General features: G+C 39.0%; 2 protein-coding genes across 8 annotated transcripts in view; one reads left to right on the top strand and one right to left on the bottom strand.

The window, feature by feature from the left end:
• The window catches only part of LOC133536952 (latent-transforming growth factor beta-binding protein 4-like), a 108,814-nt gene that overhangs the window by 78,052 nt on the left and 6,498 nt on the right, over nucleotides 1-24,264 (bottom strand). The window lies entirely within an intron of this gene.
• On the top strand, nucleotides 6,294-24,095 carry LOC133536954 (interleukin-1 receptor accessory protein-like). The gene is made up of 12 exons (XM_061877719.1): nucleotides 6,294-6,504; nucleotides 11,443-11,534; nucleotides 12,006-12,201; nucleotides 15,168-15,251; nucleotides 15,340-15,547; nucleotides 15,623-15,791; nucleotides 15,854-15,925; nucleotides 16,020-16,146; nucleotides 17,362-17,510; nucleotides 17,581-17,724; nucleotides 21,666-21,809; nucleotides 22,895-24,095. Coding segments are annotated over exons 1-12 (1,743 nt in total). The 5' UTR covers nucleotides 6,294-6,502; the 3' UTR covers nucleotides 23,251-24,095.

Here is a 24,264-nt window from a genome sequence, read left to right as displayed (position 1 = left end):
AAAATACCAAACAACGGAACACAACATGTATGAATGAAGCATTCATACACACCGACATGGTTCGCACACAAAGGCATATTCGATGCAATCTAAAAGTTCATTAAAGCAACAGCACGCAGAGGAGTACGTAAACCGAAGGTATACTGTAAATATGTGGAAACACTGCCTAATTTTTTTTTTCTCAAGACAGCAGGCGTAGTTTTTGATGCTGACGCAATGCAAGTTCGTCAAGGAAAAAGTGTTGTACAATACACAGATATCAGTGTTTTTCTGTGTGTCGGCATCAACTTGGTATCGAAGTGTTGCTACATTTGAAACCTTCACTCAAGGGTGTACTCACTCGCTTGGAAATGACTGGATGTGTGTTGTTTGATGATTTATTGTGAGTAGCAAATCTGACTACTGTACTTTGGATCTAAGTGTCATTTTCTCAGTGTTGTCGCGTGTAAAATATCTCATTTTGAAGAAATATGAGGGGTGGACGACATTACTTTTTTCAGGCTGCATTGGCTTCAATAAACTTGTAATTATGGCGCTACATGTTGTCGTGTGTTGGCCAATAACGTGGACAGACGTCTTTGTTCTTTGACAAATTCATACCAACACAAAGATTAAAACACTAACACCTCACTGACCTTTCAGGACTTAAGGTACTTTGCTGAGGTGTGAGGCATGTTTATTCTTCTCTGACATGAGGTCACTGCACTAACAAGAACGGGGGAGGCTAATTCCTGATAGCACACACACACGTCACATCTACTGCTGGAGCCAAGACGGTCCTCACCTAATGTCTCATCAGACTGCGCACTAATGAGGTGGCTGAAGACTGTTATATCAGCAACACTAATCTTTCATCCTCCATGTTTTAACACACACACACACACACACACACACACACACACACACACACACACACACACACACACACACACACACACACACACACACACACACACACACACACACAGGGAGTCAGTTGACTGGGTTTAGCATAAATCGTCTTTGTGGACATTGCATCCATCAACTGACTGACCGCCTGAAAATTTGACACATTCCTAAGGTGTCACCATGGTAACACACCTGAGGGGCTGCCGATTGGCATGCGGCCTCCTTCAAGGTCAAAAACATTTTATCAGATGGTTTGTCAGCAGCTTTGTGCTTTCATTTCATGCCGTACATAGAGCAGGTGCACCTTCCTTTCAGACTTTTCTACAAGTTTTTGCTTAAGTGCAATAGCGTTTCTCGCCGTCTTTCTCAAAGCGCAGGGACACGCTTCTTTCTTTGGCCCCACGTTTGGATTATTTTTGCAGTCATATTCAATAAAAGTGGGCACTTTCATAAAGGAGGTAAAGGAAAATGATCAAATGCAAGAAAGAAATAAAATACGACGATGGCACATCTGTCTTGGCCAAAAGGAGTCCGAAATCATCAAACACATGCACGCACACACGCACACGCAGACACACACGCACACACACAGCACTATTGACAAAAACAAAACATGGCACTGAGGATTGAGGAAAAACACCAACTTTGAGGCGTCCACACTGGAGAATGACTCAAATTAACGCCATCTAAGAATATAGCATGACTATAACAATCTTCAAGGTTAATATAGTCCGCTTCTCTTTCTTCCTCTCCATTTATCTGCCTTTTGTAATTCAAGTATTCATTACATGTATGTATTGTTGCATTTGAAGCTATTGTATTGTTGATAATGGAGGTAATTATTATTATTATTCATTATAATGGTATTTTTATTGTTCCATCTGTAGTGTAATAATGTTTATTGTCATTTCTGTGTTGTTACTATCTACTTGCTATAACTGTTGGTATCATATTTGTACGTATCCTATTTGCTGATGTTGTTCTGTTGTTGTTTTTGTTGTTGTTTTTCTGTCTTATCCCCCTCCTGCCCCAGCAATTTCCTCTTCTGTCTTCTATTTTGTCTTCTTTCCATCCCCTACTGTTCTGGTCCGGCTGTGCCAAACCTTAAATCAATCCATTTAATAAAGTGGAAAACAAATAAGGCAACAAGAGAACAATTCTGTACAGCATATATGGGCATACACATAACAATATGATTTGCTTGAGTGGCTGCACAGGACATGCAGAAAAAAAAATACAAAAATGTCAAATAAAATATTTGTACTAAACATATTTCTAAAAATATGTCAAAATAAAGTATAAATATTACGTTCATAAATTAAAAATAACATTGAGGGAATAATGGTAGTAAATAAAATAATAAACAAAACTATTATTTTTAAACTAAGAAGAGCTTAACAAGATCGGTAAAAGCCTGATTAAAAATTTGTGTCTTCACACTTTAAATTAAAAAAAAGAAAAACCAATACCAACGGTATAAAGATAAAATGTTTGTTTTTACATTTAATTCATCGTTTATACCTATTTCACTTCGTTTTCTCCATGGCAAAATATTATTATACTCAATAAAATGGGTTTGTGTTCATATTGGAATGGATTAAATGTCTTTTACGTTTACATATGATTTATTTTTGAATGGGTTACAAACAAAATCTGAGGCACCATTGTATTACTATTGGCCTATTTTATGACTTGACACAGTTAAGCTGCCATTCATTCATACTTTCTAGAAACTACATACAATATCAAGGGTTATTAATAGTGGTAGTTTTAGTGTTACAAAAACGACAAAGAGTGAGGATAAAAAGTGTCAAATCTCACCCGGTCTTGGCGGCCCCCCTCACCTCATCCGGACTCCGTGCCTGCAGCCCGGCACCTCGCTGGCCACCCTCCCGGTTCCCCCCTCGGTCCTCCCGGGACGCATGAACGCTGGCGAGCCACAGGCACAGCAGGTGGACGCGCATGGCAAGATTCGGAGGAAAAAGTGAGTTTTTTTGAGAAAAGCATGCGAGTAGACGTGGGCGCGTGCGCGTGCTCGCTGGGGCGAGCAAAGAGTGGGAGACCACAACAAAAGTGTGAAGAGACACTCCGCTATAGGCCAAGATCAGATCGGCCAATAGGGGACCGTTATTCAGCCATCACGTGACGCACCCTCAAAATCGCATTAAAAAGGTAAAAAACAGGGGTTGTAATTTAATTGAACGTAATGAGCAGTCGTGATTGGTTCAGGGAATACGTGCGTGCGAGCGTGCACCTGCTGCCAAGGGCCTTGGCTTTGCCTTGTAATGACAGCCTAGCGCCACTGGGAGGAGGCATAACGCCGACTTTTTCTTGCAGCAGTACTGTACATTCCTATCCAGTCCAATCCAACTTATTTATATAGCACATTTAAACAACAAAATGTTTAAAAAGTACTGCAAAATATTAAAAACAACATTCAAATACTATCCTGAGCTCCACCAATGACTGAATAAAAACAAAAAATAAAAATAAATACATATAAAACCAATATAAAAACAATATAAAATAAATATGATTAAAAACGATTTTAAGGGTGAAACCAATTAAAACAGTAAATAGAAATCAAAATTTTAAAACACAGTGGGCAACAGAGGACCACACAACTCACATATTGTTAAAAGCCAGAGAATAAAAATGGGTCTTAAGACGAGATTTAAAACACTCCACTGTGGGTGCAGTTCGAATATGGAGGGGTAGAGTGTTCCAGAGCTGAGGGCCGACCACAGAGAAGGCCCTGTCTCCCCTGGTTTTAAGTCTTGTCTTGGGCACCACGAGCTGGAGCTGGCTCTCGGACCTCAGAGCACACGCAGGATTGTAAATTTGGATGAGGTCCGAGATATAATGAGGTGCCAGTCCATGTACAGCTTTAAAAACAAAAAGCAACATTTTAAAATCAATTCTAAAATGAACAGGGAGCCAGTGCAAACTCACAAGTATTGGGGTTTCCTGGCCCCTGTTAAAAGTCGTGCTGCCGCGTTATGGAATAACTGCAACCGGGAGAGAGCTTTTTGGTTACTGCCAGCATAAAGTGAATTGCAGTAGTCCAGGCGACTTGAAATAAAAGCATGCACGACTTGTTCAAAAAAGTTAAAAGATAAAAACGGTTTTACCTTTGCTAAAAGACGAAGATGATAAAAACAAGATTTTAAAACGCCATTGACTTGTTTGTCAAGTTTAACATCACTGTCTATAGTGACGCCAAGACTGGTGACCTTGGGACGCACAAAATTTTACTTTAATTTGCTCGTACTACCATTTACTCACTTACTACTACTCTTGTACTTTTTTAAAAACCTGCCGCACACTCCTTATTCTTGACAACCGAGACACGTATTTGCATTTTAGTGCCATACTGAATTGTGCTGTGCCAGCATGGCGACAATGGCTAATGTGGCGAAAGGCCAGCTATGCTAACACTTCGTACTGCATTACACGAGCCGATATATATTTTAAAATGATTAAAAGTCAAGACAGTTCAGCTCAAATTACAGTTTTGAATGAACTTTGCAAGTACCTTTGCGTCAAACAATCCAGTGAGTCGAAGTGGAGATTTAAACAGGGAGCGGGAGAAACCAAATAGATTTATAAAATGGGGTGGTCAAGACTATGGAATATTGAATGGGACAACATTAAGCATATAAATAAATCTTACTTAAACGTGTCACTAATCAATCATAATTGGAATTATAGATAGATAGGTACATAGATAGGGGGATAGATAGGGAGTAGGTAGGTAGGTAGGTAGCAGTGACGTGCTGTCAGGGGAGGCAAGTGAAGCAGTGCCTCACCTGCCACCAGGTGGCTTAACCATGAGATGTTCCAAAACTAAGTAATACAATTTTGGTTTATGCTTTCTATGTTATTTTGGTGTAATTCCTGTATATTATGATAATTTTCATGGTCAAAATCGCGGAAATTCCATGTTTCCTGATCAAAACAATGCAGATGAGAAGTGAGGCAGACACAGGCGGTGCCTCCACGGCAACACACGGTGTGTATTGGGCGTGCGCGTGCGAGAGAGCGCATGCTTGTTGCCATGTGGAAAAGGCAGGTCTTGAGGCACCAAGTACCTCCGCCTCGAGGTAGGAGGCGATATATTTTCACTTGCAGTTCAATGCCTCAGCAGTACTCTGACTCGCCACACTGGGAGAAGTGGGGGGGCTCAAGCTAGCAGACACAGGTCTCTCCAGCGGAAGCCAGCATTTTTTTCTTTTCTTTTTTTTACTGTATTTATAACAAACATGGCATTTTTATGAGAGTAAGCCAGCGTTTGTGGGTGTTTTTTGTCAGATGCAAAAATATTGTTATATTTCTTGGAATTAAATTGAATTAAATGAATGTTTCTGCCAATATGGAGGGTTATATACTGTACCCAAGATTAAATACTTCTCTAAACTGGACTTTAAGACAAAATGAATGTGATCATAAAAACTATGTTTTCATGGAGGATAGCTATTGCTGCTTCAGATACAAACACAGAAAGGTAATATACACTCACAATACTTGATTTATTTTGTTAAAAGCAAATGGGACCAAAAAGTATTTAATAACTTTATCAATTAGTTTTTGGACTCATTTATCATATCATAATGTCATTATGATAACGTTTTTATGAAAGCAAATAACTACCTTTTTCCCCCTGTAACTCTAATGTGCAACCTAAATCAACAATGACTAGGCTTGCACATATGAATGTAAGAAAGAAAAAAAAAAAAAAAAGAAGTATGTATGCCTCACCTGGTGTTAAGTTCACCGCACGTCACAGATAGATAGATAGATAGATAGATAGATAGATAGATAGATAGATAGATAGATGGATAGATATAGTAATTTGATTCCTTCAGGAGTGTTCCCTCAGGAAAATGAAAATTCCAGCAGCAGTGTACAGAATTAAGATCAAATTTAAATAGTAAAAAGATAACTCTAATATAAAATTGCATTTATTTACTCATTTAATTTATTTATTGTATTATTCCATTATTGATTCAATAAATAATACATGTCAAATTGTATTACATTATTAATTTAAAACGTATTTATTTAGTTGTGTCTCATTCAGCCCTCCATACTGGATTGCACCATGTTAGTGATGATGAATAGGGGTGTCTTACTTTCATTGGGAACATCATTTAAGTTACTTCAAGCTTTGTCCAACGTGGAAGTAAAACAATATACACAAATGTTATTAAGGATGTTTAGCTTCCGGATTCGGATTAAAAGTGGTTTGTCTAGTTAGTAGCTACTCGTGTTGTGTACCTAATGATGTGGCCACTACCTGTGTGCTGTTAAGTTGTACACGTATTGGGTGTATGCGCGCGTGCTGTGGGAAATCCCACTAACAAAAAAAAAATCAATGTTGCAATATTGAGGAGGAGGAGCTACTACCGGAATACACTCAACCTTCCTCCCTCTCTCACACACACAGACACACACACACACGCTGTGTCGAGTCGCTGAATCTTTTCTACGCTTTTTGGTCATGTTTAATGCCACTGGAAGCAGCGTGTGTGTGCGCGCATGCGTGTGTGTTTCTCCCACAGGAAATACTTGAAGCCTAGTCTTCGAGCCGAGCTGTGTTCCCAAGTTGGAGTCAATGTAAGTTAACGTTTGTTTTGATCATTTTCTCTATAGAGTCTGGCACTGCTCCGTTGTCTTCTGTCAGGTGTTATTGGATGTCAGTGCCCAGCGCTAATAGAAGAGTAGTAGGAAGTAAAGTACACTAAATGAGGCTTTTGAAATTGGAGGGAGCCCGTGTTTTCTAACTCAAATGTGTTAGAGTTACAATACATGAAGCTGAAGCTAACTTGAATCCTTTAAATAAGTTAATTTAGGGTGCCAAGTTTGACTTGTGTTATTGGCATTAAAAACATCTAATGAAATAATACTGAAAAGTACTATTTAACTAAATGAAAATTAAATAATACCTTTTAAAAACTGTGGATTAAGAATCAATTGTCATTATGACATATATATGTTAAAAAAGAATCACAAAGGTGGCCAACGGACATGATGTAGAGCTACTTCCGGTCCTGGCGCAGGAATCATAATTCACGATGATGTACAAACCCCGTTTCCATGAGTTGAGAAATTGTGTTAGATGTAAATATAAACGGAATACCATGATTTGCAAATCCTTTTCAACCCATATTCAATAGAATGCACTACAAAGACAACATATTTGATGTTCAAACTCAAACTTTTTTTTGTTGCAAATAATAATTAACTTAGAATTTCATGGCTGCAACACGTGCCAAAGTAGTTGGGAAAGGGCATGTTCACCACTGTGTTACATCACCTTTTCTTTTAACAACACTTAATAAACGTTTGGGAAATGAGGAAAATAATTGTTGAAGCTTTGAAAGTGGAATTCTTTCCCATTCTTGTTTTATGTAGAGCTTCAATCGTTCAACAGTCCGGAGTCTCCGCTGTCGTATTTTATGCGTCATAATGCGCCACACATTTTCGATGGGAGACAGGTCTGGACTGCAGGCGGGCCAGGAAAGTACCCGCACTCTTTTTTTACGAAGCCACGCTGTTGTAACACTTGTCCTGCTGAAATAAGCAGGGGTGTCCATGATAACCTTGCTTGGATGACAACATATGTTGCTCCAAAACCTGTATGGATCTTTCAGCATTAATGGTTCCTTCACAGATGTGTAAGTTACCCATGCATTGGGCACTAATACACCCCCATACCATCCCAGATGCTGGCTTTTGAACTTTGCGCCTATAACAATCCGGATGGTTATTTCCCTCTTTGTTCTGGAGGACACCACGTCCTCCGTTTCCAAATATAATTTGAATTGTGACCACAGAACACCAATCCACTTTGCATCAGTCCATCTTAGATGAGCTCGGGCCCAGCGAAGCCAGCGTCGTTTCAGTATATTGATGATAAATGGGTTTGGCTATGCATAGTAGAGTTTTAACTTGCACTTACAGATGTAGCGACCAACTGTAGTTACTGACAGTGGTTTTATGAAGTGTTCCTGAGCCCATGTGGTGATATCCTTTACACACTGATGTCGGTTTTTGATGCAGTACCGCCTGAGGGATCAAAATTCTGTAATATCATCACTTACGTGCAGTGATTTCTCCAGATTCTCTGAACTTTTTGATGATTTTATGGAGTGTAGATGGTAAAATCCCTAAATTCCTTGCAATAGCTCGTTGAGAAATGTTGTTCTAAAACTGTTCGACAATTTGCTTACAAAGTGGTGATCCTCGCACCATCCTTGTTTGTGAATTACTTAGCATTTCATGGAAGCTGCTTTTATACCCAAGCATGGCACCCAACTGTTCCCAATTAGCCTGCACACCTGTGGGATGTTCCATATAAGTGTTTGATGAGCATTCCTCAACTTTATTAGTATTTATTTCCACCTTTCCTTAATTCTTTGTCACGTGTTGCTGGCATCAAATTCCAATATTAATGATTATTTGTTAAAAAAAAATGTTTATCAGTTTGAACATCAAATATGTTGTCTAAGTAGCATACTCAACTGAATATGGGTTGAAAATGATTTGCAAATTATTGTATTCCGTTTATATTTACATCTAACACAATTTCCCAACTCATATGGAAACAGGGTTTGTAAAACTATAATATGGGCGATTTCTTAAAGACAATTAAAATCGCAGCAACCTGATATAACGTAGTCCTACTCCCGGTCCTGACTTAGGAAACGTGAAGGATTATAATGTAAAACCACAATATGGCAGATTTCCTAAAAACTACTACAATGGCGGCGAAAAGATATGACATAGACTTACTTCCGGTTCTGACATATGTATCATAAATTATAATGTAAAGCCACAATATGGCAGATTTCCTAAAAACTACTAAAATGGCGGCAAACAAATATTACGTCCTAACATAGGACTCATAAATTATTATGACGTAAAACTACAGTGTGACAGACTTCTTAAAAACTACTAAAATGGCGATGAACGTATATGAGGTAGAGCTACTTCCGGTTCTGACGTGGGAATCATAAAGCATTATGACGTAAAACTACAATATGGTGTATTTCATAAAAACCACTAAAATGGCGGCAAACGGACACGATGTACAGCTACTTCCTGTCCTGGCGCAGAAATCATTATTCATTATGACGTAAAACTACAATATAGGCAATTTCTTAAAAACAACTGAAATCGCCCCAAAGGGATATCACGTAGATCTACTTCCGATCCTGACGTAGGAATAGTAAATAATTTTGAAGTAAAACTACAAAATGGCGTATATCTTAAAAACTAATAAAATGGTGGTGAACGGATATGATGTAGACCTACTTCCGATCCTGACGTAAGAATCATAAATCATTATGATGTAAAACTACAATATGCCGTATTTCTTCAAAACTACTCAAATCGTGGCAAATGGACAAGACGTAGACGTACTTTTGGTTCTGTCCTATACATCAGTGGTTCCCAACCTTTTTGTAGCTCCGGACCGGTCTACGCTTGATAATTTGTCCCGCAGCCCGGGGGGGATTCTTTTTTTTTTTTGTCATGAAAAAGGGAGGTTTTTTGGGTTGGTGCACTAACTGTAAGTGTATCTTGTATTTTTTATGTTGATTTAATACAAAGTAAAAAATTAATTAATAAGAAATTCTTCTGCGGCCCGATACCAATCGAGCCGCAGCCCGGTACCATCTGGGTACCATTGCTATAAATCATACATTTTCATAATGTAAAACAACAAATATGGCAGATTTCTTCAAAACTAATAAAATGGTGACAATATGACGTCGACCTACTCCCCGCCCCTAAACCTCCAGCTGACCCCCCCACGATCCCGCGCTCGCTCCCCAAAACAGATGGGCTCAATTACCAGTGATGCCTTCATTATGGGTAAAAGGTACAATTCTCTGAAAAGTAGTAATATACAGTATGTGGTCCATTGTCTCGTGTGTACAATTCATCAATTCATCCCCTCATGCTCATCGATCCACTGCTTAATTGAGTTTCAAGTGGATGTGATCAGCAAAAACCAACTCTTCCGTCATCCTGACCCAGAGCCGCCGCTGGATTTATCTCCAGCCAGGACTCGAACACTGCTAAGTGCTTACAAGCCATCACTAACACTGCGCACCATGGGTGACAGTGAGGATATTGGGGGAATAACAGATCAAGGTGCACAGAGCGTGATCCGTGTATAGGGAGGAATAGGGATTGCTACCAAATTCAGTACTTGTATAGGCACCAACCGAATTCAGTCGGTACTACCGGGTATCTACAGGAGCGTGAGAAAATAATACATGAGTCTTCAGCTAAGTGCTATGTAGGTACAATAAAATAGTTGGTGTATAACAAGTACATTAGAGTATAAACACTTTGTAGGGCGCAACATAACACATTCAGCTTCCTGGACTGATACTTCCCAGTATGACAACATACCACAGTTAGCCTGCAGTACAGTACTGCCATCTAATGTCTTGAAAGTGCAACTGCAATGCAAAGGACACTCTAATGGTATATTAAAACGAAATATATGAACTGGACAGCACAGTTGTCATAACCAGCTCTTTTTCAAATGTTATGTTAAAAAATAAACAATTTACCTTTATTAACACACACAAAAGTACCGAAAATTAGTACTGGTGAGTACCGGTAATGATTCTCTGGTCCTGGGTATTGGCACGGTATCGGTTCAAACGTGAAAGGTACCTATCCTCTCACCATTATTCTATCAAATTATCTAACCAGTTAATAAATGTGTGTGTTTGACAGAGAGCGTCATGAAACATTCACTTGTAATGTTATATTCTTACTCTAATTTACCTAGTAAAGCCCCCAAAAATATTGCGTGTGAGACAACAGGACATATAACATTTTTCAGAATGTGGAGGACCACTTTTCATATTTTTAAAATGTTTGTCATTTTTGCGTTTCAGAAACGTCTATGACTTTAGTTCCAGGCTTCTTCTGTTTGTTTGATATTAGAATTACTGCCACAAGTGCTGGGAAGTGTATTACATCTGCAGCGAATACTGACCACAGCTGAGAAACAACTTTTGTTTTTCACTCACGGCCCAACAAAGCTCCCCAGCCCTTAAATTTTGCAATGTACCGTACATAAAAGTTTAAAGACAAAGCGAATTATTATTTTTTAGTACAGTATCAACTTTTCGGTCCATTTTCTTAACATTGTGCCTTTTTTGCTTTCTTTTTTCCAACTTGGTTTGCTGATTTTAAATGTACTATAAATGCAAGTCAGGGGCCATGACCCCGTACGCCATAGTTTGGATAGTACATCAAGGAAAAAGTCACGTGACCAACATGGCGATGATGTCATTAGATGGAGAATTGAGGATGAGGCTCGTTGTCCCATCCATCCATCTCGTCTCCATAACGACCTCTGATTTAACACCGACCTCAGCAGTTGGTGCACGTGTACAGTGCACGCGTACACACACACACACACATTCATACACACAAGTGGACTGCGCCTTGGCAGGTTGTTATTTGATCCTCTTCTGTGGCCAGTCGTGAGTGGAGACTGTACAATAAAACACTGTCTCATTTTAGGGCAGCCTTCATCTTCACTCTCCTCTTCCTCCGCCTCTCTGTCGTGGCTGCCATGGCAACGCCAGCCATCCGTGAGTCCAGTGACCCATCAGGTAGGGTGACGAACGCCGTACTGTTTCTCCATCAAAGTGTACAAATCATTGGTACTTTAACTTAACTTACTAGACGTTTAAGCCACACGAGCCACAGAGTGATATCGCCAACTAGTGGCATTGCGTGCAGATTACGCGCTTTTAAACGTTTTTTGTAGGTCTACGTGAGCTATGATTGTTTGTTTGTTTTTAAATGTTGTTACTAGGTTGTCATTGTGTAAAATATGGTTTTATTTTACCTTAATATATTTTTAAAATGTTAATGCACCAGTTAAAGCTTCATTTAGCTTCATTTAACAGGGTTGGGTGCGTTATGGATTGAGTGCTAGGGAGGGCTCTAATGGGAAGTCAAATACGCCACATGGGAAAAGTTGACAGGTCAATTACAGACACACAACATTCACAGCACACGCACACAAAGTACACCGTGCCGCCATTAATCGCAGCTTTCCTTGTGTTGCTGCCCTTCAGAGGCAACCTGCTACGACTGGGGGGAGTCCACCCTGGGGAGGGTCTCCGTCCTGGAGGGCGAGGCGGGCTGGCTGTCCTGTCCACTCTTCCTCCACCCCTCTCTCTACAACTACTCTTCCTCCCAGAAAGCAGGACATAATCTGGTGTGGTACCGCCTTCCCGACGGACACGACCTGGAGCAGCCGATCACCTACAGGTAACCATTGACCCGTAGCTTGTGGCTGAGAACCACAACGGGACCTCAAAGTTTGGTTTAGGTTTTGAAGCTGTTTGTTTCCACCAAGGGCCGCACACTGAAAAATCAAAGCATGCGAGGGCCATTTTCGAAACCAGTACAATAGATTGATTTTTTTAACCTATAGTGTTCCCCTTAAGTTTGGTCCCGGCGACCCGAAAGGGTGTCCGTTGTAAAAATGTTAAAAATTAAGTCATATATTCTTTTTGCTTAAATATCTCGATCAAATTCAGGTCTGTCTGTCAATATAAATTTATTTTTTTTAAGTTTTATGCACTTTTTAATGATAAAAATATGCAATGTTTTCCCTCAAAAAAATGTCAAATTGGAATATTTGATGTGATTAAATTGATCAAAAATTCATAACACAAAATTCTTGGGGTTCTAAAAGAGCCCCACTCAAAAGTGTTAAAGAAATGGTCATACTTTTTTTTCAATTCTTTAAGGTGAACTGCACTTTTGGGGGGAATTTTGCCATCGTTCACAATACTTATGAGTGACAAGAAGTGAATTAGTGAAGTGAATTATATTTATATAGGGCTTTTTCTCTTGTGACTCAAAGCGCTTTCCATAGTGAAACCCAATATCTAATTTTTACATTTAAACCAGTGTGGGTGGCACTAAGAGCAGGTGGGTAAAGTGTCTTGCCCAAGGACACAACGGCAGTGACTAGGATAGCAAAAGCGGGGATCGAACCTGCAACCCTCAAGTTGCTGGCACGGCCGCTCTACCAACCGAGCTATACCGCCCCGAAAAAGACAAAGGGTTGTTTTTTTTTGCAGTATGACGTGTAAAAAACGGCTTGTTCTAGGTGGCAAGCAATGCAGTTAATAGGAGCAATCCCTTCTATCTCTAAATTTTTTTTTAAATGCATTCAATAACTGCCAACAATACTTAATTTATGTTCCGTAACCTGTATAATAACCAAGCTGTAGTGACATTGGTATTATAAGACCGAACAGTGAAGAACTGTTTCGTTATCGTAATAACACATCCGCATGCTTCGATATTAGCCATAAAGCAGCTACGACGTCAGCACCCGAATCGCGTTTAGGTGTGCAATGCACAACACTGCAATAGGTCACCAATCTGTACTGACTGACAAACATGAACAATCATATTACAGTATCTGTAAGATATTCACTCACATTTCATGTTGTTTGTACACAGCCAGCTCAACAGCATGACATGCGTGTATCTTGATCAATATTACAGGGACTCACTCGACGGACAGTTGTTCGTCTGGTCAAGCTGACCGGGGACATTTTTTCCGGTTTGTTTTGGGTGAGCATGTCATTTATGTTAAAATAGCTAAACTCCAAGTTCCACATGTACAGTGTCTATGTCACACAGACCTCACTCTTTCAGCTTCTGTCTGCTCCAACGTTTCATTCTTCTTTCTATAAGCAATAGTTCATCCTCCGTATATTCAGCTTCAAAAAGATAAGGTTGTGAATCCTGATTTGTTCAAAAATAGTCGTCTTCAATGTTTCTTACCAAGTCTGCCAAGGTTAGAACATGGTTTGTTGCCAGAAGTCGGAAGTGAGCTGCTATGGAAATGACAATAAATGCGCTAAGGAAATCAGAACAAAAAAGACCAAAATACGGTAATTATAGTACATATTACATATTGTTATAAATAGAGGTGGACTCCTTGGGCACCTCACAATTCGAGTACGATTCAGGAGCTAGATTTGATTAAAAATAGATTATTGATACATCTTTAATGTATGTATTGTATATTAATGCAGTTTTACATTTATTTTCGTTTCACTAAATAAGCATTCGTGAGTTGCAACTTTTAAAAAGAGTGCATTTGTAATAAGAAATAGTTAAATTAATTCACGTCACATTTAATACATTTATGGAAATATGTGCAAAACTGGAACATAAGTGCCCTAAAATAAAGGAGCTGGTTGGATCTCTTGGCGAAGTAGCTCGCTGCAGTCAGACAAATTTTACAACTGTCTGCATTACTTTATTTACAATAAATACATCGATTTAACTTCTACTAATCAATTTTAAATTTGTTATGTCCGAATTGCAAAGCATCTATAAATAGATTATTTTCCCCACCTCTAGTTATGAACGTGAGTGTGAATGTTGTCTGTCTATCTGTGTTGGCCCTGCGATGAGCTGGCGACTTGTCCAGGGTGTACCCCGCCTTCCGCCCGATTGTAGCTGAGATAGGCGCCAGCGCCCCCCGCGACCCCAAAAGGGAATAAGCTGTAGAAAATGGATGGATGGATGGATAGTTATGAACATGTCTGTTACTACATCATATAAATAAACTTGCAGTGTGTATTTAAAATGGAGATGGAGTGTTTTGAAGGTAATTTAGTGGGCTTTGAAGGCCACCCATTAGCAACATTTTGCAAGCATTTTTTATCATTCTTAAAATCCTAAAAACATATGACTTGTCGGTCATGATTGTGAACAGTAGACAAAATTCCCCCAAAAAAAGTGTAGTTCTGCTTTAAGTCTCTAGATCAACTTCCATCATAGCCATCAATTATAAGTATTTATTTTTTCATGTTTGATGCACTTTTGGTTCGAGAAATCATTGTTTATGTGGCAAAAACACAAAATATGCAATAATTTCCCCCAAAAAATATTTCAAAGTGGAATTTTTGATGTGAAGTTATTTGAGCCTTAAAAAGGTCAATAACATAACATTGGTTTTGATTCATTGTTTTTGAGAAATTGCTGCGACAAAGAAAAACAGCGTTCATTGCAGCTTTGTTGTAATAGTCAACATTGCAGCTTGTTTTTGTTACATTTCAACGGTTTGCTCTTTTACTACACATTTTTGTTTTTTTTAATAAGATTTTTTTAGAAAATTTAAGCCAAAAGTTAAAAACATTTATTTGCAGGCGGCAAATGTCCTGGGTTTAGGTTTCCACATGTGTTGTTGTGGTGTGTTGCAGCGCGCAGCTCAGCAAAGAGAGGGACAGGTTGTGGCTGCAGCCGGCCGTCGCCAACGACACGGGCCAGTACACCTGCATGCTCCGGTCAGAACCACGCCTGACGTTGTGTCTCCTTCCAAACACCCCAGAATGCTTTGTTTTGACGTCCACTTTGTTGTCTCGCCTGCCGCAGCAACAAGTCGCACTGCAGCAAGATGGCCGTGCGTCTGGCGGTATTGCGGCACGAAGAAGCGTCCGTGGGCTCCGAATGTGATCTGCCGGTTGCCACGCCAGCCAGTCAGATGGTCATTCCTTTGCAGTGGGGCAAGACAATGGACTGCCCTGACTGGAAGGATGCTGAGAACATGTCCGACAGTCCACCAACTGTCACCTGGTACCATGTGAGATAACTGTTTTGTTTGCATTGGCTCTTTGTTGACCATCTCCACCAAAGTAGTTGTGTGTGTGTGTGTCAGGAATGCCAACAGCCTGAGCGGTGGACGAGTGATCGTGAACAGAAAAATGTCAGTCTTCAGATCCACTTCATGGTTGACCAGTACCAAGGCCTTTATTACTGTCGAGTGCACTATCAGAGGGCGGGCCGAGCCTTGGTCTTCACCAGGAGCGTCAACGTGACCGCCGTCTGTAAGACCGCCTGTGACATCGCACACGCTCGCAAGAGGCTGAGGTCATTTGTGCACTTTTAGATTCACCTTTGCTGCCTAAAGAGCCCAGCGTCCTTCAGCCGACACAAGACCAGGTCTTCACTGTCAAACCAAGTGAGTAAACCGCTTTGAGATGTACTGTTGGAATTGCGCCAGTCCTGGGACTTTTCTGACACTCCTCGTATTTGTTCTTCTTACCTCCCCTCAGACTCGGACGTGCGTCTGGTCTGCAGAGGAAAATTTCCCTATCTGGACTCGGCTTGGAACATCTGGTGGACCGTCAATGGAAAGACGCTGGAGGATCTGGCCGACACGAGATTCTCCAGAACCATTAAGTAAGACTAGTCTTTACTCTGTAATGGGAAAGTCTTCCGTGCCATTTGGACCTTTTAGAGCGGCATTCCAAACTGGGCCAGAATCTGCGCAGACGTTCTGAGTTTTCCTCCTTTTTGGCACGTTGGAGCGGGCATTAAATACTCCGCCCAGTAACTTCCCTCCTTCCTGATTGGTCCATTTAAATGGCAACAGTCTCCTCGTCCGAGCAGATTTGAGGGAAACCGTTACCGTCAAACAGTGTGTTCCTTCCAGGGTTTCTGGGGTCATTAAAAAGCATTAAAAGTAATTAAATGCATTTTGCAAAATTTAAAACCTTAAATGACATTAAAAAAGTATTAAATATTTTGTCCAGAGGCATACATTATTTTTGTACAAATGTAGGCCTGGACGATGGTCAAAACGTCTATTAATTTAACAATGAAATAAAATTGCTATGTCCATCTGTTTCTTTTCTTCCTATCTGGCTTTCTAAATGGATAAAAGAGGTCTCACTCTGTAAATGCAGGATTTTTATTTTATTTTATTTTATTTTTTTCCTTGTAGATGCCCGTATCGGCTGGATAACAGAAGAATTAAATGAACAGAGAGAGGCCTCTTATCAGTCATCCACAATCTTTGTGTCAGTACGAGCAGGCGGGACCGCCATAGCTTCCACAAACAGAATACGCAGACATCGCCTTGCTTGCGAAAAGCACTGCTAAGTAACAAAAGTCATGATTATGATGCCAAATGTTCCTGAGTGGGAATATTTCATCTTCAAACTGAACGAGCAACACTAGTCCATCGACACAGACCAACGAGCAATTTGCCGCAATGGCACTGGCTACAAAAAAGACAACAAAACAAACCACTTGACCCAGTTTTTCCAACGGAGGAAAAAACTGCACTTCAAGATGTTTAATGTTAGTTGAAATTAAATTTGCTCACAAAGTTGGAAAGTCCATTTTATTTAGTTTACCTATTAATCGTAACTAAGTTATAAAACTTTATGACCTGATGTCCTTCAGAAGAAATAGTTTGAAGGAAACATTTTTTTATGGATTGGTTCTGATCAGGAGATAAAGTGTTTAAAGTAACCAATCAGAAAAGAGGGCCAAAAAAAGTGCCAAAAGTGAGGAACTACGCACGCGAATTTTGGCACTGCTTTGGCGCTATAACGGAGTCCTTGTGCGTTATTATCTGCTGGAATGTCCAGGTTTTGTGTTTGCTCGCAGGCAGGTGAGCTACGACTACGGGGACCGCATAGAGGAGAGTGTGTTGCTGATCCAGAACTTCCGCTCTGAAGACCTGGCGAAGATGTTCAACTGCTCCGTAAAGAACGAGAAAGGCTTCAACACCCGCAGAGCTCATCTGCAAGAGGAGGGTGAGACAGGACACACACTTCCTATCACAGTAAGCCTGTAATGACAAGGATTTTTAATATGTTGGATCAGTGTCTTTGCCCTCGGTGGAGTTGGGTTGTGGTCTCGCCGTGACGCTGGTCGTCATGCTCGTCCTCTTTGTGGTCTATCATGTCTTCTGGCTGGAGCTGCTACTACTTTACCGCTCCTGGTTTGGCACTGACGAGCGCTATACAGGTGAGCGTCGCCCGATCAATGTCACAATGTCCAGCTGTAGCACGCAAAGGATACAAGTATAGGCACACGCCTATTCATCAACGAGAGGTTAGACTCTAGTCCTAAGTTGTCCCTAAATTCTTCATCTTAGACTTATTAAAAGGGGAACATTCACAATCCTTACGTGAGACAAGAACACACGTCTTTCCCTTTTTTCTGCATTTGTAAATAAAAACTGCCAGCAAGAGGCGCCTAACAGGATAATATCTCATTTGTTTATAAAGCGCTCTAAAAAAAACTCCATCAATGATTTCTATACATGCTGTAACAATGTATGTAATGTACCGGTAGTAACTGGCACATACATAACGTCTAATATTTACAAATTTTGGTCATGTTAAGCATGACCAAAACTTCTCTCCTGAGTGCATTGATTTCACAGAGTGCATAGCAACGAACGCTTCTTCTGTCAACAACAACACTAATCATGGCAGACTTCATGAGAGCCAAAGATTTTTTGGGGGACCAATACTGACCCAAAAGCTTATATTTTTGAGCCTGATATATGGAGGATAAGCTACAAGTTTTAGAAGCTGAGTCACAAGCAGATCCAGCTCTAGTGAAATACTGGGCATCATGTAGCAGTAGTGCTAAACAAGAAATACAAAATAAGCACATAACAAAACATTGACTTACAATGTCATGCATTAGCTCATACAACAAGGGTTTAAAACTACTTTTCATGAGGGCCACATCACATTTACGGCTGCCCTCAGAGGGCCGTTTGTAACCGTTAATATATGAATATAAATGTTACGGATTAGCCTCATAATATTATTGCACAATCGCCAATATATTTGATATATATATTTGATATATATATATTTATATATATTTGATATACTGTATATATATACACACACACACTTTTTTTTTTTTTACGTTAAAAAAATGCAAGGGACTTTACCATAACATTTACGATGGTTTTTACAGGATATTACAATAAATGGAAACATCTATGGTTGTTGTTTTTGCAGTGTATTGTAAATTGCAAAAATAAATAAATAAAATAAAACATTTTAAACAAAGGAAATGGAAAAATTGTACCACTTTTACGCAAAAACTTTAGCGATTGAACTATGTGTTAACCATAAAAATGATTTAAATTTTTACAGTGTACAAATTGGTAACTTTTTTAAAAATTACGTGTCAAGAAGATATTCAAATATTTATTTTTATTTTATCAAAAAAACACGCCCAACGATTCGCAAGTAGAAAGAAACAACTATTTTCTTCAATTAAAAAAAAACATTGGCAAATATAAAAACAATTTTCTTCAAGTTAAAAGTAATGTTCCACACACTTGCACTCTGCTGTAATTCATACTCAAGTGGTGCTGTTGAGTCAATTTAAGGCCGTCAGAGCTACTGCTATTTGCGCATGGTGCCTTGCCAAAAGTAGCAAGGATAAAGAAGCAGGGTGGCGGGTAAAATGGTGGACAGGAGAAAGGGAAACAATTAAGTAAATCATGTAATGTTCTATACCAGGGGTGTCCAAACTTTTTCCACAGGGGGCCGCACACGGAAAAATTTAAGCATGGGGGGCCCTTTTGATATTTTTCATTTTCAAACCATAACAAAATATATGGATTTTTTTTTTTTTTTAATCCTTATGGCTCCTGGGGAGCATAGAGGGTCTCAGTCACTAAAATGTTAAAAATAAGTCAAATTATAATTTTTTATTTAATGCTTACAGTAAATCTCTATATCAACTTGAGGTTGATATAAAGTAAAACAAATAAGGTTTTATGCCTTTTCTGTCTAAGACAACTTTTTTTTTTATAGTAAAACTGAAATATGCAGCATTTAGATAGATAGATAGATAATACTTTATTAATTCATTTAGGAGAGTTCCTTTATTTAGCAATTAAAGCCGTCAAAGATCAATAATGCAGGACACCATTGATTTTAATTATTTAATATTTTTGAGTAATCACAGTGAAAAGTTAAATAAAATCCTACTAAATATATTTGAGATCCGAAAGGTTCCCCACTCAAAGTGATACATTTTTATTAGTTTTTTTAAACTTTTAACACTTAAATTTCAAGATCAACTTCCGATATATCTGTCGATTTTAAGTTTGAGCTATTATTTTGTTTGTTTTATTCTCTTTTGTCAAAACTTGGATGTTTTTATACGGCAACCACACAACATATGCAATATTTTTTCAACATAAAACATTTTAAAGTGACAATTTTTAAGTAATAATTCATTATAACATAGATTTTTTGCCCTTTTTTTGAGCAATGGCCAAAAAAGAAAATAAATACAAAAGGGGAAAAAAACCTGCCTGCATGGCAGCTTTGTGTCAACATTGGCACTTTTTCTTATTAGATTTCACCTCATTCCACTTTTTTTTTTTTAAATGTTTTTTTTTATTTTTGCAATACTATCAATTTTGCAAATTTCGCAGAATGTGTGGCGGGCCGGTAAACGATTAGCTGTGGGGCACAAATGGCCCCCGGGCGGCACTTTGGACACCCCTGTTCTATATTAATGCCTTTGTTTTCAGTTATGCCTTTCATGGTCAGCTGAAAAGAAACAGTAGCTCTGCCGGTCTTAAATTGACTCAGCAGCCCCACCTGTTGCCAATTAAGGGACAATTGCATGTAGTTCTGAGTGCAAATGTGAGAGTTTGAAGAAAATTGTTTTTATACCTGCATGTATTTTTTTTAATCGAAGAAAACTGTTTTTTTAATTTAAAAAAAAAATGTATTCTTGGGAATCATTTTTCAAATGAAAACAATTGTTTTTGTTTTACATTCGAATCTTATTTTTACTTGCGAATCTTTTTTTCTTTAAATTGAAATTTTTTGTACTTACAAATCGTTTTTTGTTTGAAGAAAATTGTTTTTATAATTAAAAAAATAATTTGATTGAAAAAACTTTTTTTACCTGCAAATCTTTTTTTTAATTGTAGAAAATAGTTTTTATAACTTCCCCAAAAAATTAATAAAAAAAACTTTTAACTGCGAATATTTTTTCTAATTGAAGAAAATTGTTTTTAGTCTTGAGAATTATTTTTTTTAAATTCTGAATCTTAATTTTAACTGAAGAAAATAGTTTTTTTATTTGAAGACATTTTTTTATACTTGCAAATCACTGTTTTTATTTGAAGAAAATAGTTTTTTCCATCCATCCATTTTCTACTACTTGTCCCTTTTGGGGTTGCGGTGGGTGCTGAAGCCTATATCTCAGCTGCATTATACTAGCAAAAAATTTTTTTTAATTGAAGACAATAGTTTTTATACTAGCGAATTGTATTTTTAATTGAAGAAAATAGTTGTTATACTTGAGTGTTTTTTTTTTGTTTAAAGAAAATAGTTTTTTACTTGTGATATGTTTTTTTTAATTGAAGAAAGTTGGGTGTGAGTAAAATCATTTTTGTGTGTCTGTGGAGTTTTGGCAGTTATTTCACTCATATTTGGGGCGGTTTAGTTCGGTTGGTAGAGCGGCCGTGTCAGCAACTTGAGGGTTGCAGGTTCGATCCCCGCTTCCGCCATCCTAGTCAATACCGTTGTGTCCTTGGGCAAGACACTTTACCCACCTGCTCCCAGTGCCACCCACACTGGTTTAATTGTAACTCAGATATTCGGTTTCACTATGTAAAGCGCTTTGAGTCACTTGAGGAAAAAGCGCTATATAAATATAATTCACTTCAATTTCAGGCGGAATAAATGACTTCCAATTATCTGAATTGTTAGCCGCCTTTTGCTAGTAGTTTTTTACTCTTTAGAACTCAGAGAAAAGAGAAAGATGTGGTCTTGTCTCACATTGGGATTGTGACTGAAAGAAAAGTGTAGTTCCCCATTTAAAAGGCATGCTTGGAGGAGTTTAATGTGTGGGGGGGGGGGATTATTTTTGAAAAAATAGACATCATTTCTGTGTGTGTGTGTGTGTAGATGACAAGGAGTTCGATGTTTACATCTCGTATGCCAGAAACAGCGAGGAGGAGCAGTTTGTTCTGCGGACGCTCCGCAGAGTACTGGAGAACGAGCTTAGATACACCGTGTGTATCTTTGACCGGGACAGTCTACCAGGCGGGAGTGAGTGCACTCACTCACTCACTCACATTTTTGTATTTGTTACCTACTTGTGACCTCTGAAAAATGCCTACCTCCAAAGGACCATTCTTTCTAGATATATAAAGATGTGTGTTTACAACATTAATAATATGTACATACTATGCAAATATGACAATATACAATATTGTTGGGAAAAAAATAGTTGGAATTTCACAAAAAAAACTTTGAATTTTGGCAGTAGTATAATAAAAGTCGTCATTTTACTCAACACAAGTCAACATTTTACAAGAAAAACTGAACATTCGTGCAATATTATAATAAAAGTTGGAATTTTACTCAAAATCAGCCGCAATTTTACAAGAAAAGCTTGAAATGTTGGCAATTTTGAGGATGTAATTTTGTTCAACAAAAGTCACAATTTTATAAGAAAAATTTAAAATGTTGGCAATATTATAATAATCTTAATTTTACTTGGCAAAATTATGACAAAAGTCATAATTTTATTCAAAAAATGTCACTATTATACAAGAACAAAAAAATTGGCAATATTGTGATAAGTCAGAATTTTACATGACAAATGTAACTGATTTGCATTAAAATGTAATACTTTTACATAAAAAAGATATAATTTTATGAAAAATATTGCATTACAGAAACAGAAAGAATATGAAAAATAATTCCCAATTTTATGAGGAAAAAGTTAAAATTGTGAGAATAACTACTTTCAGTTGTTTATCTTAATTTTTTACTTCATTATTACAGTATGTCTATATACCTATTTATTTATTTTTTCATATAAATTTTGGCTAAAGGGTCACATTTAAATTTCTTACACACACTTGTTATTACATATGTTGGCCAGAGGGGGAGCACTTTTAAAACAGACACAGTCAATTTGAAAAATCCCTCTTTTTTGGGACCACTCTCATTTTGATAGAATTCACCACCAGGGGTGCAAATGAGACATTCTCTATTAGATGCAATGTTATTGGGACCATGACTTATGTCATCACTTGTTCACACCTCATATGGAAGCTACTTTTCCGGTAGAAATACAAGAAGACACATACACACACATCCATCATTAACCCCTCATGTCCCCACAGCCATCACAGATGAGACTCTAAGTTTCATAGCTCGGAGTCGGCGCCTCCTGGTAGTGGTCGGCCCCGGCTACGCCTCCCAGGGCTCGCAGGCCCTGCTGGAGCTGAAGGCTGGCATCGATGGCCTGCTGGGCGGCCACCTGCGGGTCATCCTGGTGCAGTACAAGCCGGTGCGGCGGCAGGACTGGGTGCGGGAGCTAAGGAGGGCTCGCGTGATCCTGGCGCTGGTGCGCTGGCAGGGCGAGAAGTCGAAGGAGCTGACGTCTCGCTTCTGGAAGAAGCTGAGGGTGGAATTGCCCGTCAGGAGGGTGGGCTCGGAGGAGGCAGGGCTTATGTCCAGTGAGAGCAGAGGTGATTGATCCGCTGGACGTGACCAAAAACCATCGTCATCGGTAACAACAGCAAAGAGCTTCAGCCTGCTGGAGCGTCTGTCAGCAAGGTGCCTTGCGAGGATGCGGCCAGACTTCAGCATGTAGCCTCCGGCGCCGTGAGGTGGCGAGGGAGGCGATCGGAGTCGCAAGGGTCGTGCTTCTGCTTGCGGTACAGCAGGTGGTCCTCTCACTCGAACCTGGCTTCTTAGAACCACATCCTGGTGGCTCCAGTGAGGTCGGACCACAAGCACACAGACTGACGCAGGTCTGTGACGGCCACAAAGGCGGAGTCAAACAACATGGGGGCGGAGCCACAGAACAGCACAGCCTGCTCAGTGTGTTTTGGTTTTCTTACGGCGCCACAATGTAGAATACAAACACACAGGCGAAACTCCACCAATAAGACTTCTCATACCTTAAACTCCGCCCACAATGAGCACTGTCAGTCCAACTCCAAACATCTTCATAAAAAAACTTCGCCCATCATGAACTTTGTAACCTCAACCAAACTCTTTTTTTAATATTTCTCAACATTAAAATATATTTGCATGCTGCTGAAGGATCCGCAGGAGAGTTTCACTTTTTTTTTTTTCTCCAGCAATAGAATATTTAACAAGTTTTTCTTGTGGATCCCCGTAATACTGATTATGAAACTGATCAATGCTAGTCTCACTTGATGTGCTAATATATTTTCTATTTAACGGTCAAGTGTTGCTGATGTTACTCCTCCACTCCAATAGGGGGCAGCATTGCACCACAATTGTGTGTCATCCTGAGCACAGCTTTGAATAAATACTTTAGCTAAAATAAAGTTTCAAACCGCAAAGTTTAAATTCTTTCATGAGTTGAAATGGACGCTGACGTTAATGTTTGTTTGACTGATACGAAAAAACATTTGAAAGTTAGTTTGCTAGCTTTAGCATGTTATCATAGCACACCAAAGTGACTTATGACTCATCCCCATATTCAAATCTGGAGACAAACACCACTTCACAAATTACC

The sequence above is a fragment of the Nerophis ophidion genome, linkage group LG18 (assembly GCF_033978795.1).
Source record: "Nerophis ophidion isolate RoL-2023_Sa linkage group LG18, RoL_Noph_v1.0, whole genome shotgun sequence".
Lineage (NCBI taxonomy): Eukaryota > Metazoa > Chordata > Actinopteri > Syngnathiformes > Syngnathidae > Nerophis > Nerophis ophidion.
Note: the sequence above shows the minus strand (reverse complement) of the source record. Positions and strands in the feature narration are given on the sequence as shown.